General features: G+C 34.5%; 1 protein-coding gene and 1 pseudogene across 26 annotated transcripts in view; one reads left to right on the top strand and one right to left on the bottom strand.

Moving 5' to 3' along the window:
• The window catches only part of Ppfia2 (PPFI scaffold protein A2), a 448,465-nt gene that overhangs the window by 258,561 nt on the left and 167,969 nt on the right, over positions 1–21,935 (top strand). For all 26 annotated transcript variants that reach the window (XM_076853182.1, XM_076853164.1, XM_076853162.1 and 23 more), the window contains 2 exons: positions 5,752–5,853; positions 20,506–20,670. In XM_076853182.1, coding sequence (XP_076709297.1) covers positions 5,752–5,853; positions 20,506–20,670 — 267 coding nt within the window. The remainder of the gene's footprint in view (positions 1–5,751; positions 5,854–20,505; positions 20,671–21,935) is intronic.
• On the bottom strand, positions 13,857–15,932 carry LOC143397363 (nucleolin-like; annotated as a pseudogene).

Here is a 21,935-nt window from a genome sequence, read left to right as displayed (position 1 = left end):
CTGAACAAGAGGAACTTTAGATTTTGTACAATGTAAGAGACTTGTAAATTAAAAGTAGGAAGCTGGGTGCAGTGGCACACGCCTGTAATCTCAGCCTCTTGGAAGGCATAAACAGAAGGATCATGAGTTCAAAGCCAGCCTCAGCAGTAAGAGACACCAAGCAACTCAGTGAGACCTTATCTATTAATAAAATACAAAATAGGGCTGGGGATATGGCTCAGTGGTTGAGTGCCCCTGAATTCAATTCCTGGTACCCACTCCAAACCTGCCACCAAAAAAAAAAAAAAAAGAGTAAGAGTGTACAGAAATTAAACAACTGAGTTGATGTTTAAGAAATGACACCTTCAGCTTTTTTAAAATACTAACTGGAAAAAATGGTTATTTTATTTTCCTCTTTTTATACTCTTTTATCATGAGTTGAATTGGTATTGAGAAAAATTTCATGTGTTGAAAAAAGATTTATTCCAAGAAAAAGAAATTCAAGTAATAAATACCAGATGTGTATGGGCATTTCGAGAGCAGTGACCTTAACTTTTTATTTTCAGTGTCCCAACACTTAGAACACAGGGAGTGCCCCTAGGCATGTGTGTGTGCTGCACAAGTGCATGCTAAGAAAAAACAGAGTACCACTCCCTTGGTCTGAGGGTATTTTATGGCACTGTGTGTTCTAGATCCTAACTACTCTTTAAAATTCCAAGGAAAAAAGTACAGAGTAGAGAAAGTAATTTTGTTCCTTGGGACAAGTAAGAATTTGGCAAACTATGGTTGGGGAACAAAATAACTGGTCTGAAAAGTTGTTGGAAAGGTTTTTGGCTGGTGTTTGATTGGCTCCTCCTGATTCTGTTATTCAAAGCAAACTCAGCTTTTCCTATGAGTTCCTTTAAATTTAACCATGGTGAAATATGAATGACATTTCTTATAACATCCATTCCTGACTGACTTCAGTTCTGATAATATTCTGTGTTTTATGGTGGGTTGTTTTATACCTTTTTTGCTTAAATTGTATTGTTGAAATATTTCCATTTTTATAAAAATATATAGCCTATTTTTTTCTGTTCTTTGTACAATATTTCATTATGTGGAGTTCCTATATTAATTTTTCTGTTTTCCTGTAGATAAAGATCTAGGTTTTTTCAATTCTTGGCCACAAAACCTACTTTGTTCAAAATGTCTTATATTCTCATGCCTGTTTGTAAATTTGTAAGAACCAAATGTAAAACATATATCATTTCTCAAATTTATTTGATTATGGATGCTGCTTGATGGGAATCTTGTTAAAATACTCTTTTAAGAACATAGTTTGAAAAACACTACACTAGGAAAATAACATATTGGTTAAAGATGTATATTCACTTTCCAAATCAAGAAGATTAATGTTATATATCCAATGAATAAATGGTAAATCTGAATGCACAAACTATAGGGAGGAATAGACCCAAAGCACTATGGAATAGAATTTTTTTATTGTTGCTTTTTACTCATTTATCTTCTTTCAAGTATGCATATTCTAATTCATTCTATTATCTTTACAATCAGCACCAGTACTTATATCTAAACATTATGGTTTCATGATAATGAGTATCAGTACTAAAGCTGGCCCTATCCCTAGCTTGGTGACATACTACATACCTCTTTGTAGAAATTATCAGGATCAGAAAGGATTTTCTGAATACTTGTTGAATTTGGCACTTTTCAGGCAGACACTGTATCACTTTACAAAAAAGTAATAAAACATGGGAAATAATAATACCATTGCTGTGTAGAATATAGTAGAATGTATTTCAGATACAGACATAGCAACAGCTACAGAGTAAAAAAGCCATCATAACTGTTCTACATTAAGCAAATTATAATCTTCTCACTTCTTAAGAGTAAGAAGACTAATTAATATTACCTTCTAGATTATTTGACACTAAATTTGAAGAGTTTAGGGAAAGCAAGCCATACATCTGTTGTCACATAAGAATTTACTGAATTTGTATTCAGTGTTCTAGGAAGTATGCTAAGAGTTATAAATAAAATCACTTTGCCTTAAAGGGTCATATTGTTTACTTAGAGGAAATAAACATGTAACTCCATTATTGTAAACCCAATGCAGTGAGATATGATAAATCATTAACAAAAACAGGTTGCTGCTTTAAAAAATGAATTAAGCTAATATGTGAGAGGAACAGAAAAAAAATATATGATAAAATAGAAAGAAAGAACACAGGGAAGTGAATTCCATTGCAGAAAATGGAATTTCTAATAAGGGGCTTTAAAGAGGCATTGGTAATAGTATTAATAGTTGAACAGTATTAACCTTAGTGTGGCATTTTGGTGGTGGGTGTGGAGTTCTTGTTTAGAAAGGTAACCTGTGAAGGGTCTTAAATGTGAATTCTGAAAGCCCATTGAAGTCAAGTGAAGCAACTATCTCTAATTTATCTTTATACCTTCAGCACCTAGCTTAGGGTATGATGTGTGACAAATCCCAATACCTGTTGTATGAATGGAAGGTGAGCGCAAGGATACATTTTCTAAGAGATTTTCCATTTTCAGCCAGTTGGAGGCAGTGTTGCAGAAGTAAAAGAAGTGTGGGATCAGGGTGGGTCATTTTTAGCTTTGGATCTTAAACAAGTTATTCATCCCTACTAATCTTTGATATCCTCATCTGAAAAAACTAAAAATAAAAACTGAAGTAATTCGTGTTACATATTTAGCACAGAGCATAACACAACAAAATTCCACCTGTTTAAAATTAAGGTGGTTGCTATTATTTTGTAATAGTTAATTTTTAAAGGACCTTGTTTTGGATAGTTTGAATTTTAAAAATTAAAGTCTGTTTAACTTGATGTGTTTAATAGTAGGAAACTCTGAATGTTTTGTGAACTTTGGCAGGATAACTTTTACAAAGAATGAAAGAAGAAAGATTTAGAAGGGAAAACCCTGAGATCAGGAGGGAAAACATACCTGATTTTAATTATTCAATAAAGGAAAAATTGAGTTCAAAGCCCAGCTCCAGCACTGACTAAGTAACTGGGCAAATGCCTTATCTACGCCTCAGTGAGATTTTAGAGTTTGTAAGAAAATGTTATTAGGATTAACAATATAATAAATTAACAAGATACAAATTGTTAGTAGAGTTCCTGGTATATTGTAATTACTCAATGTTAATTATATATATCTGGTGTTAGTATTTTTTTTACAAGATGATATTACTTCATGCTGTTAGTAAAAATGGAGAAGCAGGCATGGAAAAGAAAATTTTCAAAAGAAATTTATAAAAATATTCGATGGTTAATTCCATTGTGTCTGCATATCTGATATCTGCATCCATAATAGCTCCAGATGTGTAACACATGCTTTTCTAACACTGGTTGCCCTGCCTTGGGTCTCCTAGCTCCCCAAACTCTCAGTGGAGTAATTAAGGGAGATCATGAAATATAATTGTGGTAATGATTATTTAATACTTCAGACTACAAAATAGAGACTGCTAAATGCACTCCAAATATGAGTCATGTAAACCCAATGAACAGCTAGGTTCAAAGTGATACAGTAGAAAAACAGTGAACTTGCAATATGGAAAATTAGCTCAGAGATACCTCACTCTGTATGGCTTTATAGCTTTGTGAACTTAGATGCACATCTTAGTAATTCATCTTCCTCCACCATCAGTCTCATGGGAAAGCGACTCCCTTACTAGGAATCTGTAGAGCAAGATAAGGTAATGAATGTAAAAGTAGTCCCTGAAATCTGCTAGGAAATTAAGAAATGAAAGCTCTATCTATCTATCTATCTATCTATCTATCTATCTAGGCATTAAAAGACCTTCTTAGAATCTGATATGATGAGAAAAAAATGTCAAATTCTCTATTATCAATAACACTTGCTTTTGATTAATTTCTGTCCTCTATTTCAGCTGCATGATCATTTCCATGCACTTATGAGTTTATTTTTCTCTTATTCTGTAAGCAAAAAAAAAAAAAAAGCCTATTTCTTCTTTTTTCAAAGTTTTGATAATGGGAACATTTAAGGGGAAGATGAAAAACAGAAATCATTCGTAATTTCACTGGAGATCTCATAAGAAAATTATGAAATATTTATTTGTTCTTTTGTTGTTGTTGTTTTTCTGTAGACAATAAGCTAACCCCTAGAAAGATATATTGATACATATTTGTTTGTTTATTTACTGGTATGGTTTTAAATATACAGATTCGATTTGCATTGTACCTTAGTGAATATTATGTTGTTTGACCATAGGATTATCCTTAAATGCCTATATGTTAACAACATACAGTAGAGAATCTTTATATGTCACTTCTTTTCTCCAACCCAATTATGTAATGTATAAAGAAAGTTTCATTTTTAGAGAAGGATTTCCTGTTTTCTACTTGTTGCTCATTTCCATTCTCCACTTAAATAATATGCTCAGGGTATCAACAACATTTAAGCAGACAGCAATCACAGGAGAAAACATTCATCTGTAATGCTGGTCAGAATGTAACAACGAACTCTTTCATCTGAATTCTAAGCCCTGGAGTCTACCCTTAGTTCTTTGAAGTACCCACTGGGTTGATGCCATTCAAAGAAACAGAGGAAAATAAGCGGTTTGAAGAAAACAAGAATGTAAACCCCAAACCTTTCCCAACTTAGCATAATCATCATATTCATTTACTTTTTACTAAAATTGCCTTTATGGAGGCAAATTATGGAGGTTAACCAAGACTGTCTCCCCCATATTTTTTTTTCTTTTTTATCTTCTGAAAATGCCATTTCGGCTTGGACCTAAGTTTTCCCAAATATTTAAATATTTGCTAAGCATCAATTTTACTACTGAGAATCACTCTAAAGGGCTTAATCATAATAAGGATCTGTTTGCCATTTTTTAAAAAAATTATGTAATACTTTTATAATTTAGAGTGGCAGAATGGTTGAATTAGGTTTCCCGGTATTTCTAAGCAGTCTTTTCCATGCTTAAATTCACCAGCTGATAGTGAATTCCTAATCATATGTTTTGTGCTTGCATTTTGGGAAAGAAAACAAGAGATTTCTTCAGTAAGCCCATGAAGATAGGATTACTTCAGAACTCTTCAATCTATAAACCATTTTCACTTATTGAAAAATGACCTTAATTGAGTTTCCACTGTGTCCTAGATGCTGGTGGTATAACATGAACTAGTCAAGCTTACTAAACGTGAGGAGATTGCCATTTAGAAAGACAGTAATACAAAGATTCACAAGACAATCTTATCAAATCTTTGATACATTTATTATTTTGTAAGACAGGTAGATTCCCTCTTTCCTCACCCTGTTACCAAACAAAATTCTTAATTTCTAGCACATTCAGCAGGGGTTTGTGTTGTTAGTTTGATGATCTACTATACTCTGAATATTGCTATCTGGGAACCAAAGTGCAAGGTTTGGATGGCTACTCAAAAAATTAGCCAAGCTTAAGTCATTCTAGCAATAAATATTATATTAATGCTAAGTTATATTAATATGATATATGTGATACTTTTGAAATACACTTTATACATCCATATAAGCAGTATATTATAATAAAATGCAAATAATAAGTATCATAGATTAGTACCTGTTGAACAAAAAAATCAATATACTTTCATAATAGCAATGTATATCAACCGGATCAATTTCTGCATACTTTTCACTCAAAGCTTTTATTTTACATTTTTCTCTTTCTGCTTAAGTTTTTCTCTTTATGTTTTGATAACTTGAATACCCTTTCAAACATTTTTTTTATTTCCCTTCCAGGAATTTGCTGCACTGACAAAAGAATTGAATGCCTGTCGGGAGCAACTTCTAGAAAAAGAGGAAGAGATTTCTGAACTTAAAGCTGAAAGAAATAACACAAGAGTAAGAATAAAACAGCCTCTTCTTGGAATTAATTCCATATATAGTTCAGTGCCATATATGCAGGATTTATATAAAAATCATTTAAAAATTTCAGGAATACTTTAGCAGATACCTACTTACAGTCAGCTACTTTATAAAAGGAGGAGGATATCCTACAAAACTCAAAATAAAAAGACAGGAAATCTAAATTATAGTCTTGGCTACTAAATCACTATGTTGCCTTAGAAAATATTCTTATTCCTTCTGGTCTTTACTTTATTGAACTTTAAAAAGAAGGGATGCATTTCAATAATGGGTTTCAAACTTTCAAAAGATTGAGAGCAGAGTAATAGCCCAGAGGCTGGAAATGGGCAAAGGAAGAGAGGTTTGGGAGAGGAATCAGAGTTTAAATGATGGGATGATATGACAGAGTGGCCTGGATTTGATCCTCACTTCATTCCAGCAAATTATTTATTTAAAAAGAAAACGTGTTAAAAATGAAAGCCATTAGAATAGACCTCTGGCAATTAAAAGAGGTCTACCCTCTGTATCTGAGATCTCCAAGGAGAGTTCTAGTTCTGGTATGCATTTTGATTTCATGAAATCTGATTTCATAGAAGTGACTACATTCTACTTTTGAAACCCATGTGTCATCAATGTCATGACATGTTGTATAACATTAAAGTTCAGTTTGATCAAAGATGCTATATTTTCTAGTTCAGAAGAAAGAGTCACTAAATTTCATGAAATACCCCAATTGCTGCATTACTCATAAATGCATGCAGTTTCTCTACTAAAAGAAAGGAGAAACCACTTTTTGTGTGAATATAAATTTTCAAATTTAAAATCTTACGCAGGTGAAAATATTTTAAGTTTCATATCTTTAATAGATTAATTCTGAGAAAAATAAAGCACAGTTAATGGCCTATTCATTTTATGCTTGATCTTAGAGAGACAAATATAAAAATAGAGATCTACAAACTGTGAGCTTGTGCCTCTAATGAGAGATAGAATTGCATGCTTAATGGTTTTATATGGTCAAACTCAATTTATGTCTTTATTTACCAGGGCTTTATTATATGGTAAAGAGAATCCACACATGTACATATGAATTGGTTTTCACTGAGACCTTGATGCACCAGTAACATGGATTGTCTGAAATAGGGCATTACAAGGGAAGTTTAGATGATATTCTCAGGTATCAGATGAATTTTTTCTTGTTTCTCTTTCCCTCTCTATATTTTACCACCTTTGACTTTTATCTTAGCACTGTATTTCCATACAAATTTAATTTGTTATAGCCATGATGTTTATTCTGCTCCATTTCATTATTCTATGTTTTAATTAGGATGTAATACAGTACAACTGAATCTAAAGAGTAGGAGCAGGAAATTGAGAATGTATGGAAATGTATACCTTCAGATAAATTTCAAAGAAATCCTCACATATAAAATGCAACAGATAATTTTATTATCTTTCTTTGCATTTCTCCTTGATATATCCTTTCTTTCTCCCTTTCTTTACTCCTTTCTATACCCCTAAGGAGATGTTATAATTTCTCCCTTTTACAGAAAAGCAAGTGAACTCAGAAAAGGTCAGATAAATTCCCAGGAGTCCCATAGTTAGTAAAGAGCAGAGAAAGGTTTCGAAAGGTAAGGCAATCTCCATCCAGAACCTGCACCTCTAGCCATGATCACTCAAGCTAAATTCATGGAGGAACTCAAAGATTTACTACAGCTTACGGGAAAAATTGCCCAAGACACCACTGTAGTGTGAGGTATGACATTTCTTCTTAATTGTGACTGATTTCAGAGAACTTAGAGTTTTGGTTTCTGCATACACCATTTTCATCATGTTAAATCCTCAGAAGCCTGTGTCTTTGTTGGTAGCCCATGGAAGGAGCCCTGGGTGACCAATGCAGCAAGCTGAGCTAGCCTTGAAATGTCCATTCAGGAGTCAGAGGAAGAAAAATATAGTTCTTTTAGGACAATAGAAATTGAAGTAATTGATTTTAGGCATGAATAATAGTTACTTTGAAAATATGAATAAGTCTAAAAAATGTCTTCTGCCTTCCTTATAGCAATGATGTGAAGGATTCTTGGTTTTGATTATGTGAAGGAAAGAGATTTATGAAACCTTTCCTGTGCAAAGCACTGATTATATAACAATTCCTTAGGTTGCATAACCACCTCTGACCCTCCTCCACCTCCACAAAAAGGAAGAACACATAGGACAAAATATCAGGTGTATCTTTCCCCTTTTCTCAAAATCTCTATCATGTATTACTAAGTTTTATTTCTTCTTTTTAAATACATTCATATAGTTGTTTCTCCCTCTATGTGCTGTGTTTTCCTTGCTGTAAATAAGCAGTTTAAAAGTAGATTCAGTGTTCTAGTTTCCTGAGTTCTGACAAACTTCTGGCTCACTTCAGATGGAGGAGTTAGCGTATGCTCATGAATTGAGATGAATAACACAGAAATTCCACAGAGGGGACTCTTGAGTAAATAGGGACAATTGTATTGATTTTGAGTGTCATCCAAATCAATAGATCAGAAAGTGCTCTCCCTTTTAAGGACAGTTGAATGAAGTGTATCTTCTCCCAAAATAGAAAATAGAAATTCCAGTGGAGAATGAATGACATGTATTTAATAAATAAAGTAACCATAATGGAAATATAGTCACTAGTATTATTAAGTACTCATTCTTTTCCCTAAATGCTCTATACATTTAACTAACTCTATCCTTCCAGCAATCTCAATATCCTCACCTAACTCATAGGGAAACTAAAGTACTAAACTAAAGTGGTCCTTATATGCCAAGGACCACATGGCTTACAGGAGACACTCCCAGGTATTCAAAATAAAGTTTCTATTATCGATAACATTTTAGAATGTAACCATTATATGACTTTGGAAATAAAATAAGCTATTATTTTGAGAGCCAATCTTAATGTCATTTAAAAATAACAAATGGTAATTTAATCTCATGGGTCATAAACTAAAAGAGAAAGACTTAATTGCATTGGAAATGTTCCTTAACATGCCCTTACTTTTGCTTTGAGTAGAAGGATTTATCTTACTTGATGTTCAGATAGATTCAGTCGCTTGCTATTATTAAAGAAAAATGTCCTGTTATTCTTTTATCCATAGCTTTATTGAGGTAAAATTGCAGTAAAATAAAATGCATATATGTAAAGTATGCAATTTAATCAGTTCTGACATGTATGTAACCAATACAATCAATATAAAAAGCATTTCCATTACTTTTTTTAAAAATTTGAATCCATGCAGACTGTGTTTCCTGCATGTTTTATTACATTAGAAATCAATTACCTAAAGATATATAAAACCCCATCCCCACATGTCAACTATTTCTAAATTAAATGGCACACTTATAAATATCTCAGAGATCAAGAAAGAAAGCACAAGAAGAGTAAATAAAAAGTACTTTGAACTAAGTCATAATAAAATCTTAAAATATCAGGATCTATGGGATAAAACAGTACTCAGATGAACATTTATAACTTAAAGTACTTGTATCAGAAAGAAGCTAGAATAACAATCAAATTATTTTCAAATTATTTATTGGAAGAAAAAAAGAGTAGGAACAAAAGTATACAGAAGAAACAATACAGTTAAAAATTGATAAAAAAAATAAACAAATCTAATCAAGAGAAAATCAAGAATACAAAAATTAATATCATTGGAAAGGGAGCTATCAAAATAACCCTACAGATGCTAAAAATATATTAAAGTAATATTATAATTGTATGCCACCATGTGTGATAGCTTATATAACATGGTCTGTATCAGAGAAGGATCTGTGTGCTGCTGAGAAGAAAGTGTATTCAGTCATTGATGGATGAAATATTCTATATATGCCTGTTAAGTTTAGATTATCAATTGTATTTTTTACTTCTAGAGCTTCTTCATTTAGTTTTCATTTGGAGGATCTATCCAGGAGCTACAGAGCCATCTTAAATTTACCCAGTATTGTTGTGCTATGGTATATTTGGTCCTTGAAATTGAAAAGGGTTTGTTTGATGTACATAGATGCTCCATTGTTTGGGGGCATAAATATTTACAATTGTTATGTCTTCTTTATATGTATAATTCCCTTAAGCAGTATGAAATGTCCTTCTTTTCCTCTTCTGATTAACTTTGGCTTAAAGTCCACTTTATATGATATGAAGACAGAACCCCCTGCTTGTTTTTCCAATGCAGGCGGGTGATATGTTTATTCCAGTCTTCTCACCTTCACTCTGTGGATGTCTTTGCCTATGAGATGAGTCTCTTGGAGAAAGCATATTGTTGGGTCTTGCTTTTTAATCCAATCTGCCAGTTTGTGTCTTTTGATGGATGAGGTTAGGTCATTAACATTCAAGGTTATTATTGAAATATGATTTGTATATCTGGTCACTTGGGTTTATTTCTAATTTTTAATTTAAATTAAAAGGAGACTTTGATTGACTATTCCTTTAGTGTAGTTCCTTCCTTTGCTGGTTTTCACTTTCTTTTTTTTTTCATTTCATCTTCATGGAATATGTTGTTGATAATGTTCTGCAGTACAAGCTTTCTAGTTGCAAATTCTTTTAACTTTTGTTTATCATGGAAGGTTTTCTAAAAATGTCCTATTCTTGACAAATCTTTGCCTACAAAAGTTAACAATAGTTATCTAATATATTTCCTTAAAGTGAAGAAATTCCAAACCAATCAAAAAAGAAAGCCCCTAGCGCTTTAAAGAGGATACAGTTACTACAGGAGTGTACATGTGTATAATATATTACAGTAGCCAAACTAGTCAGGTATATTTCTCCTAGAATGTTATTTTTACTAGAAAATAATTACATACAAGTTTATGTTGAATTTATATCTAATGAAGGTTACAGTTTTAGAAATTTTTGTAGGATCATAGTTGGATCATAGTTAAACTAATGGATATAAATTACCTAGGATATTTTGTTTTTCTGGAAGAACTTTGTCCAAAAAATTTCTGATGGTGCTGCATTTCTATAGGGGGAGGCTGTATATACATAGGTAGGTTATACTGGTTTAAAAGGAATTCTGACATAGGATTGATTGTCATTTACAGAGTCCTTTCAGTCTTCGGAGTACCAAAGAAAGTGTCATCAGCACATTCTGCAATAGTTTTTAAAAATTAGACTAAAACCGTAGCTCCCAGTGAAAGTATAAGTTTATTGCATTGTTAGTGATCTTAGACAAGTTCCTCCTCTTATGTTTTAAGTTTATTCACCTTCATTTTTCAAAACTTAATTTTTATTTTCCAATATTAAAAATCTGAATTTTAAACACACTTGGAGTGGTAGTTCATATCTATCAGCTTGCTCAACTTTATCACTTGGATCATACCCAGTAGCTTTTCCAGAAATACCAGAAGTTCCATGAGTTCTCCAAGTTCAAACTTGGGCTTCTTAAACATGTTTACTGCCCTAAAAAGGGCATTATGAAGAAAACAACTAGGTTGGCAAGACCTTTCCATGTTTAGGCCAGTGTTGTATAGGAACAATTTACTGACCATTTTTTTCAAGTCATTTGTCTTCATTTCTTGGGTCATCATTTCCACCATCCTCTTCCCAATTGGGTGGACCTGTTGGTACTGAGTTCCTCTATCTATGATTATTGTGTTTTTTAATAAAAGAAATGCAGAACAGATAAAGCAAATAACCACTGGTAGTCCTGAAATCAACAGGAGTTCCAATTGTGGTCTGCCATTTTTTAACCATGGAGTACATTTTGTCAGGGGTAAGATTCATGCCATACAAGTTAATCAGGCAGTTATTGCCCTGAACATCCTTAGTAAATTAGTTTGAATTTTATAAATTCAGTTTCACCATTGTACATATCAGTCAGGTTCACTTCAAACACAGACCTGTGAGGTGATTAGGTGAAATTTTGGTTTCTTAATGTCAAGATTAATGTTTTCCCAATATTTCTTATATTAAACATAGCAGGTGCTTTCACAACATAGCAATCTCTCTGAGAAAATGAATCAACCACATTCTTCCCATCTCTCTTTTTGCTTCCTTTTATAAAGTACTTATTTTTCGCAACCACCCTTGTGCTGCTAAAAAAGCAAAAGAACATATACCTTCATTTGTAACCTTAGAGACTGTAGATATGTGACAGATAATACCCATTTGGGACTACAATTTTCAGTCCAGCTAATTTATGTTTATCATTAATTTGACTCAAAAATATTAGGCATGTTTTATGGAGAATATTTTACTAAGTATAGAGGAGTATTCAGAATAATTTAAATTGTTCAGCCATTAAGAAATCTGTTTATATTAATAATAATGCATTTATTTTTTTCATTGTTTTGTAGAGGAAAGCTCCTAATTGCACAAAACAGAATATAGCTCAGCTGTTTTAATATTTAAAAAGACATTAATTAAGACACATAAGTAATCTCTAAAGTAAACTTCCAAGCATTTTCTATATTTCTTAGCCTTGTAAGTTTTCCTTACACCCTTAGTTTCAGACACATCAGCAAAATGGATCCTGCTGACCAGCATGTTTCCCCCTCTGGTCCCATCTCAGACCTAGCCAATGGAGGTGTTTCATAGTTGACTGACTCATGCCTGCCACCTTGTGGTAAACATAGGCAGAATTATTTCTGAGATTCTGGATGTGAAAGGTGGGATTCGGAATGTGGGGAACTATCAATATAAAGGATAGGTTCAAAATATTTTGATCAGCCACAAATGGAAAAATATCTACTACAAGCTATTTTTGTGATTTCCTTTTTCCTTATTTAAAACTTAAATAGTCATTATTTACCCAACAACATAGATTAAAAAAAATAAGATATCAACTTTTTCTTTAAGAAAAAAACAAGAAGATCCATAATCCTAGTTACTGTGTCCAGCTATATGTCTGATATGTGAAGTCCTGTTTTTCATTAAATTTCAATTCATGTAGAAGTAGAAGCTTCCTGGCCTTTTAAGGTCTAGGCTCAGAAGTCACAAAATGACAAAATGTTACATACCATACTATTTGTCAAAACAGTCAAAGATCCACCAAGATTCAATCAGGGGGACTAGCCCCCACTTCTTAATGCAAAGAGTCAAAAACTCTGGGATAATTTTTAGAAATCACGACAGATAGTGCTAATACCTCAGTAGCTGCTGTAATAGTACTACTGGTATTTTATGGGTTCTGCATTCTCTTCCTACAATATATTTCACAATGGCTGAGAGAAGAAAATGATGCTTTTGTCATCTCAAAGGAACTACCTAGGGGGTAAGCTATACTCACCAATGATTAGCTCCATAGATCATCAGTTTCCTTCCTCTACCTTATTCCCAAAGAATTTCTAGTATTTATTCACTTATTCTAGGCCATTACTGAGTTTACACAACCAGTAGAGCAAACAGTTACAACCACTCCATGATGCCTGTCATCCAGGTTAAATCCAGATTATTTGATTTATTTAACAGAACAACCTTTTATTTTCTAATACCAGAGTTCAGAAACTGTAATTTGTCCTAATACCATTGAAGCAAAAATCATGACAAAGCATTCTGCTTTCTTTAAAACATCCAATGCAAAAAAAAAAAAAAAAAAAAAGGAAAAAACTTTGTAGGAAAACTAAATGGTTTTATATGTGAAATGAAACAACATAAATTTGTAATTTACATATAAGGAATAGCTCTATCACTCATCTCAAAAAATTCACATGACTATCTAGTCAAAACCAACAGGGAGATCACCCTAGAAATGCTATTTATTTGGATTTCCAAGTAGACCTTAGATCTGAATACTGTCCTGAAATGTCCTCAGAAGGTTCTGCCTTCTGTAGGCAGAGGGAAAATGCCAGAGTCCTTTCCTTCAGATGGAAAAGGGAAAACAGTGGGACTGAAGAAAACAGTGGAGGCTTCTTCTTTACTTGTGGTTTATGATCTCCTCCTCTTATCCTCCTCTTCTTTCTCTGCCTCCTCAGAAGTGTCCCTGCCCTCCAAAGTCTCCTGGCCTCTGCAATCAAATCTGCCTCATCATCCTCTGCTACCAGCTCAGCTTCCAGAGCTCCTTATCTGAACCCTGAAAACCACCTTCCCCCTTGGGCTTGGCCCAGTCCAAGATGGCGTCCTTTCCCTCAATTTCACCATCTTCCATGGCCTCCTCAGCAGCTTTGGCATCTTCTCATGGTTGAAGTCTACAGAACAAAATCCTTTAGAGGATCCAACTTCCTAGTTGGTGACTATTCTTGAATGAATAGATCTGTCAAACGGTCCCTTTAATGTCTCCTTGGTGGTATCCTCAGATAGGCCTTTGACAAACTAGTTTTGGATGGATGGCTTCCTGCATTAGCTGTTCCCCAGGATCCTTGCAACTCCAGCCTGATTGTTGTGTGACGTCAATTTCCCTTGTATGAAAGTAACTTACTTAAATCTTCTTTAGTACCTTCGAATGAAGCAAATTTTGTAAATACATAACCTTTAGATTTGCCATTTTGGTTCTAGGGCATTTTGATAGAAGTTGGCCTGTCAAATACTTCCTGAAGAGTTTCCTCTGCTGCACTGTTGGAGAGGTTGCTTAAAAACAGCATTTTTGATTTGCCACTCCAAGTGCTATTCTTCCTGCCTCTGTAGTCTTGACTTTGACTTTTTCTCCAGTGTAGTACAAGGAAATGGATTGACTGTCAATCTCTGCTCCCTGCTTTACCTCAAAGGTTTTCTCTGTGTCGGCCTCTGTCTTAACCTTCAACATAAGCAATTCCTTCACTCTTTCCATTCTTGCTGACTAATCTGATCTCCAAGGCATCTTCAAACACTTCCCTTAATTCAACCTGCTTGGCTGTTAAGGAGATTTTTTGCTAAAAGCATTCTCACATCTCTTTCCTACGGTTGCAGTAATTCACTTGCAGGTCAGCATGGGATAAGAAAGAAGAAGCAGAGCAAGCTAAGCAGCAGCAGAAAAAAAAAAGTCCTTTATTGTGTAAAAGCAATCTTTTTATAGTATTGTGAACAAAGAAGGCAGCCTTCCAACATCAATAAATTAGGTCTTTCAGCTAATTAAACATAGTATACAGAAGTTTTACTTTCTAATCAGAAGTGACCCGCTTCTCATGGCTAATCTATTCTCGGCCTGGAGAATGTTGAGCTCTGCTCTTTGTTAAGAACAGATAATAAAATTTCTCTCAGAGCCCTCCTAGCCACACTTGGCAGAACATCCCGTTTGCAGGCAAGTCCTCCCAAGGACAGCAGACACCTCGTTTTCAAGCATGTCCGCTGTTACCTATCTATACCTTGACAGAATATCCCGTTTGCAGGCAGACTCCATCAAGGACAGTAATAGTAACGCAGTTACATCTGATTCTCTACACCTACTGTCTTTCCTTTTTGTTTCTTTAGTTTAATTTTATTGCCAAAGATTTTTCAGCCAGTGCGTTCCAAGGCTTTTTTCCAGACCTTTAGCAGTTTCAAAATTAACACAACCAGCATTCCTACTCACGCCAGTTCTGACACGCACAACAGGAAGAGCCAATTTAGCAAAAGATCACTGATAGACATTTTCAATTCAGGAGAAGATGTGTTAGAATTCAGGTTTCCCACAAAGAGATTGGAAAATGGAGCTGGTTCTGTGGCTTCTACATTCTGTTTCTTGGCTCTGGGAGCCAATTGCTGCTTGATCATTTCCTTCTTTCATTTTACAGATGCTTCTTTGACAGGTTCTTTTTTCCTCCTCCTTATACTTCTCTTTCTCCTCTTTCCCTCCTCCTACCCATCTTGTGTCTCCTCCTCCCCTTCCTCTCCCTCCTCATCTTCCTCCACACTCTTACCTTTCACAGGAATAGCTTCTGTAGGAGCTTCATTCATTTGGCCGATCTGGTCTCCATAGTTCCTTCTTCAGCATCCTCTTCCTCCTCTTGTGGCCATCCCCTTTATCTTCTTGGATGTCCTGCTCATTGCCTTTGTCTCCTGAGGAAAGGCAGCAGCTGCTACTTTCATCACAGCTGGCCAAACCTACCCTCATCCATTCTCTATGAGGATTCTCTTCATCGTGGTTGCCATTACCCTCCCCATCACTGTCTTCCTTCTTGCCATTCTTTCCCCACTTGGCTGGGATGTCAGCTCCCATCTTTCCAGCAGTTGCTGCCAATACTTGACCTAATGTGGCTGCCTCTTGCCAGGTGTTCCAACTGCTTTAGCTGGGATAGCTGTCTTTCTGGCTCATGCGGCTGCTGCCTTTTTTCCTGAGGTGACAACTGCTTTCTTAGCAAACATGGGAATAGCAACCAGTTTTTGTTGGAGAAACTGCTACCTTCTTTGTCTGTGTTATGGTAGCCTTCTTGCCTTTACTCTGAGGACTGACAGCCTCTTCATGGCTGTCGTCATCTTTTGACATTTCTTCATCTTTGCTCTTTCTGTATCTTCTTCAGAGGAGAAGCTATTTTCTTGGGTCACCTTGATTTTTATTGGTCTTGGCTAGCTTCTCCATGATGGTAGCTATGACAGTGGAGTGTGTAGCCAGGGAGTGGTTCAGATGAGCAAAGGAAGAGCCCATGCGGCATGGATGGCAGCATGGGTAGTGCTGAAGATGCAGTAGTACATATGCCAGGCTGCCACCTAGAGCTAGCGACAGAGGCACAAAGCCAGATACATTTCTGCTCTTCTCTTCCTGTTCAACACTATTAGCATCAATTTCTGCATACATTGCCAGACTTCTGAGAATACAAATTAGCAAATTCACACAATTCTTTTGACTGGAAAGCTTTCTCTTCTTAGGCTAGATTGTGTTATATACTCTGACATATTCTAGTTGAAAGTTTGCAGGCAAGGAGGGATTTTGAGGTGGAAGAGGAGTACACGAAACTTCTTTTGTAAGGTACCTGCTTTAAGTGAAGTCTTTGCATAGTCAAGAAGACAAAAAGGATCAGCCTCATCAGAGCAGAGAATCACTGGGATCCAATATATGAGTAACTCAAGCAAATGTCAATCTTCCAAATATCTCTCCTTTCATACGTGTGTATGGAGGGGGTTTAAGTCTTATTTAAAAATCTCATGACACCTAATAAATCTATGCATTCATCATATATTGTAATTAAGTGATCTTTCTTGGATCAAGCTCTTTATTTTCTTTCTGTTATGTCTTGGACATTGATAAGAAGCTACTACAAGCAGCATAACAACTCTTGGATTCTCTGACTGAGCCTTGCTCTAGAATTTTAAAACTTTATCTTGTCATTTTCTTCAAATTCTTCAGTACAGTTCAAAGCATTCTTGTTACCTCATTGTCCTCATATTCTCTATGCTCTTTAAAATAGTCTAGTACAGCTATGACTCAGTCCACCAAAGCCTAACTTTCACAGGCACCCCACAGCAAGAGGGTACAGGTAATCATTTAACTGACTATTTCTCCTCCATATATTATGGAAAACATCATTCCTTCTTCTGATATTAACCTAATCTAACCATTCTGTTGCATCTATCCAAGCCACATATCCCAGATTCCCATTTCTCTAAAGATTTGTGTCCTGTAAATATGCAAACACCTGATTTTCTAGGGTCTATTGATTTACTCAGTAAGCACATGTGAGCATCTTCTAGGCACTGTACAGAGAGAATTGAACAAAATGCAGAAAAACTTCCTTAGGGAACTTATATTAATTTGGGGTATTTAAACAGTAAACAAGATCAGTATGAGATGAATAGTACATTAGATAGGGACAGGTGCAAAAATGAAAAGGAAAGCTGCAGAAGAGGTCATCAGAGAAGGCCTTGCCCCAAAATGACATTTGAGTAAAGATATGGAAGGGATTATGGAGTAAAATGATCTCTGAAAGCAAATATTTTAGGAAGAGTAGCCAAGTACAGGGGGGGCCTAATGCAGAGACATGGATGTTACAAACAAAACTCAACAAGCAAAGAAAATACTGCAAGGAAACCAGTGCAACTATCCTGGAAGAATCATGAAGAATGGATGAAAGCAGACAATTTACATTCCTTGGGATGTGTGAGGACTCTGGATTTTACTTTAGCCTAATGAGAAAATGCTGAGAATTGGAGCAGAGGTATAAATGACCTAACTTATATTTTAACTTAAATAGTGTTTTGAGAATAACCTGTTAGATAAAAGCAGGGGAACCAGTTAAGAAGCTACTATTACAATAAATCACTGGGAAACAATGGGTCTTAGGCCCATATGGGAGCAGTGGAGGCAGTGGCGAGTGGTCACATTCTGGAAGTTAAGGGTACATGAAAACAAGTGATTATAAAGATGGAACTGTTTATTTTAGGCTAAGTAAAGAGGTGGTGAGGGTGTGAGTGTGTTCAGAGGCAATAACAAATTCCTATGATAAAAGGGTTGAGAGTGAAAGTATTTTTAGAGTTTGAGCACTTACATGGGTGAGCTAAAATGTAGTGATCTGTGGGTTAGATTACAGATGCAGAAATCACAGAATTGCACTTACTGATAACAGCAGGATCTGTAGTGGAACTCTGGGTGTGAGTGATATAAGGTAAAAATTGAAACCATTAAAGTGCATGAAGTCTAGAAATTTAGAGGAAAATATGTTGGAAGAATCATCTAAATGAATAATAAAGATCATCAAGAATCATACCTAGAATAACACTGGGAACAATGGCAATGTAAAGAGAGCTAACACATTTAAGGAATAATGAGAATTGGCTCAGGACCTGACAGATATTATTACAAAGAAAATGAGTAACAGCTGGCAGAACCTGATGACTGGAGTGGCGACATGTTCTTAGTTGTAGACAACAGAATTCACTCTAGTTATTCTAAGCGGACAGTCAATATTTAATGGATGGTTAGAATACTTAGCAAAAACACAACCAAACCAAACAAATAAAACAAAAGTCTGTAGTTTCTGAGCTTTCAGTACCAAATTCCAGAAGTTCACTGCAAACTGATAAGGGGCTTAGCTCTCCTTTTCAGTTAAAAAAACCATAATTCCTTAGCCACTTCCATTGAGCAAACTAGATGTCTTCACCTAATATATTAGGTCATAAGACTCACATTTTGCAAGGATGTGTTATTAGTAAAAACTGCATGGCACAAAAGGCTGAAAATTGTAGGGAATTTTTGGTACTCTGTTGGAAAAGTAGACGTTGCAATGTAAGTAACTTGTCAAATGTTGTAAAGAGGATGATCAAAAGATTTGGGATCACTAGTAGATGTTCTGTGTAGCTTCATTATTATATCTCCTTGGGGTTATTTTCCTAGAGAGTAGTATCTTAAAGATTATTTTATCTTCCTACAGATAAACTAATACATGTTGAGTATCCCTTGTTGTTATGCTTGGATCAAGAAGTTTTTCAGATTTTAGAGTTTTTCAGTTTTGGAATATGTATATATACTACCAGATGAGAGTCTACAGGAATTTTGGATTAAGGGTGGTTAATCTATACTATTATTTAGACCCTTAAATATGACTGATCTATGTTTAAGATCTCAGACATTTGTATTTCTTTATGTCAATAACAGGTAAAAATTTCCAACACTTTCCAACCATAATTAGTGACAATGAAAGTAAATAATTTAACTTATTAAGCATCAAGAAATGTGATAGTAATATGTAACATTGAATAGAAAGTGATATTGTAAAAACCAAAATATTTCACTGATGTTAATGTCTGAGAAAAAGGTAATTACTTTCTTTCCTTCCTTACATCCTATATCTGCATTTCCCTTTTTGTTTGTCCAATTATCACTTTATTATTTTTTCTTATTTTGTAGAGACACTATTGTAGCATACACTTTTAACTCTTCTTTCAGAGATCTGTCCCACAAATGCTACCAGGTGCTTGTGACTCTCCACTGATAGAATTGTAATAACTGATAAGAACCAATAATTTCTGGGTTTTTTTTCTCATGCATCTTTGCTTTTAGCAGCAGAACTCCCTTTTAAAATGCAAACAAATGTGCAACACACATTCACATTTAAACCATTTTAAAACAATCATTTTCTGGCACACACAGAACACAGAGCCTGGAATAATCTGGAAAGGGTTTACCACATTCTCCCCTCACATTTGTCATGGCCTGGCAGGCTACTATAGATGTAGATTCCAACACAGACACAGTTATGTCCATAGCTTCCTTTTACCAAATGACTACTGGGTACCTCAGTTACTAAAATATAGTTGGTTGCATATATTTCATATAATGTAATATAAAAATTGATTGTGAATAAAATTATGTAATTATCACCATAATTTAAACCATCATCCTAATGACTGCACTCATTTTCTTCAACTCAAAAAAATTTAAATGGTCAAATGTAAATGAAATACATTTTGATTTGGGATACTGTTCTTTTAAAACATTATCATGCATCCTACATTTATCTAAGGAATAAATGTTCTTTAATCATTATCATTAGCTCATGCATATTTTATCTAATGTTCTATTTCCGTGGAACCCATACTGAAATTATTAAATCTGCTAAACATTTACATTATATTTTTAGATTCAGCAACTTGTAAAATGATTGAAATGTAACTTGTCTTTAACATATTTTATAAACCCTGGTTTAGACAGCATTGTGTTACTAGGTTCTTACCCATTGTACTATCTGAGGTTATCACTGTGTACTACGTAAGCCTGTAATAGTTGAAGGAAGAAATCAGTTATAATTACAGATTAATTGTATCCAAAAGACGATCTCATTTTCTGTTCAATCCCATAGCTGCTACTGGAGCATTTGGAGTGCCTTGTGTCACGGCATGAACGGTCATTAAGAATGACGGTGGTAAAACGGCAAGCTCAGTCACCCTCGGGAGTGTCCAGTGAAGTTGAGGTTCTCAAGGCGCTGAAATCTTTATTTGAGCACCACAAGGCCTTGGATGAAAAGGTATAGTATGGACAAAAGATTTCAAGCTGACCCATGCTTTTGTTATTAGCATGAAGGTCTTTGTCTTTACCCAATGACTCATGTGACTCCTCCAGCCAGTCAGTTCAGAGGAACTCATCAGAGTTACATGGAAAAAAAAAACATTTTTAAAAATGAAAATGTGTTATTGTGTATATCTTTGTAATATTCATGACCATGTTCTTTCTTTATACCACTGAATCTGTGGCTTATTCAAATTATACCTCTATTATGGTACATTATGGCCCTAGTCCAGATGGCCATTTGAAATTTAATATTGTGTAATGTCATTCAGCCTCTCTTTCTGTCTCTTTTCCAACCTCACTCTATTTCTCTCTCTGAAATGCATGTCTATAGATGCCAAAATAAGAGACCACTACCCGAAAATTACACCTATTTTGTAGTGCAAATTTGGTCTACTTTAACTTTTAGACATTCATATTAGTAGCATTCCATTTTGTTAGGTCTCTAATATCTTAGTTTCAAATATACATTTTTAAGAGTCTCTGCATGTAACAGCATAAGGTATTAGAAGAAAAACTTGCTTTTAGGTCTTTTTAAAAGTAGCTCTAAGCTTCTCTTAGTTGTTACTCATATATAAGCCAATATGATGATAATATCCTTTGGAGATTAGTAAGGTTTATGATTTCAATTTTGTGAAATTTCAAAGAATGAACTTTAAAAATTAATAAGCCTTTGGGATTTAATACAGTGGGAATTGGGACACTTTATTATAAAATATATGACAAGTTCTGAGGATTAAAATTCAAACTAGGGATTATTGCCCAGTTATATCTAATTTTTGAGCATGCAGACATTTTTGTTCTATTTAATATTTATATACCTATATATTTTTATCATCAGTCTTTCAGATGTTCTTGGAGAAGGGAATTATGTGGAGTATGTGCATAAGGATAACTATAATTCTGTCTTCTAGATGATTAAGAAGAAATCGTATCTCATCTTTCATTTTAGCCATGAGAAGAAACTGATTTTTTAATAACTTTGAATAAAACATGAATGGATATTATATAAAGATCTATGTTAAACATACTATCAAATAATCATTTAATATGTTTAATGTTTAGTTTCCTATTATATTCCCTCTTTTATCACAAAAAGGCATTGTTAAAAATTTGTAAGACTTAATAGAATATTTACTTTGTGCCAGACTCCTTGGCAGTTATTTGGCACACAAAGATAAAAAAGGCATTCTTCTCATGAATGAATGGTTCATAGGACTGGAG

Source organism: Callospermophilus lateralis, chromosome 4, assembly GCF_048772815.1.
Source record: "Callospermophilus lateralis isolate mCalLat2 chromosome 4, mCalLat2.hap1, whole genome shotgun sequence".
NCBI classification, from domain to species: Eukaryota; Metazoa; Chordata; class Mammalia; order Rodentia; family Sciuridae; genus Callospermophilus; species Callospermophilus lateralis.
This window is presented reverse-complemented; position numbering and strand designations above follow the sequence as displayed.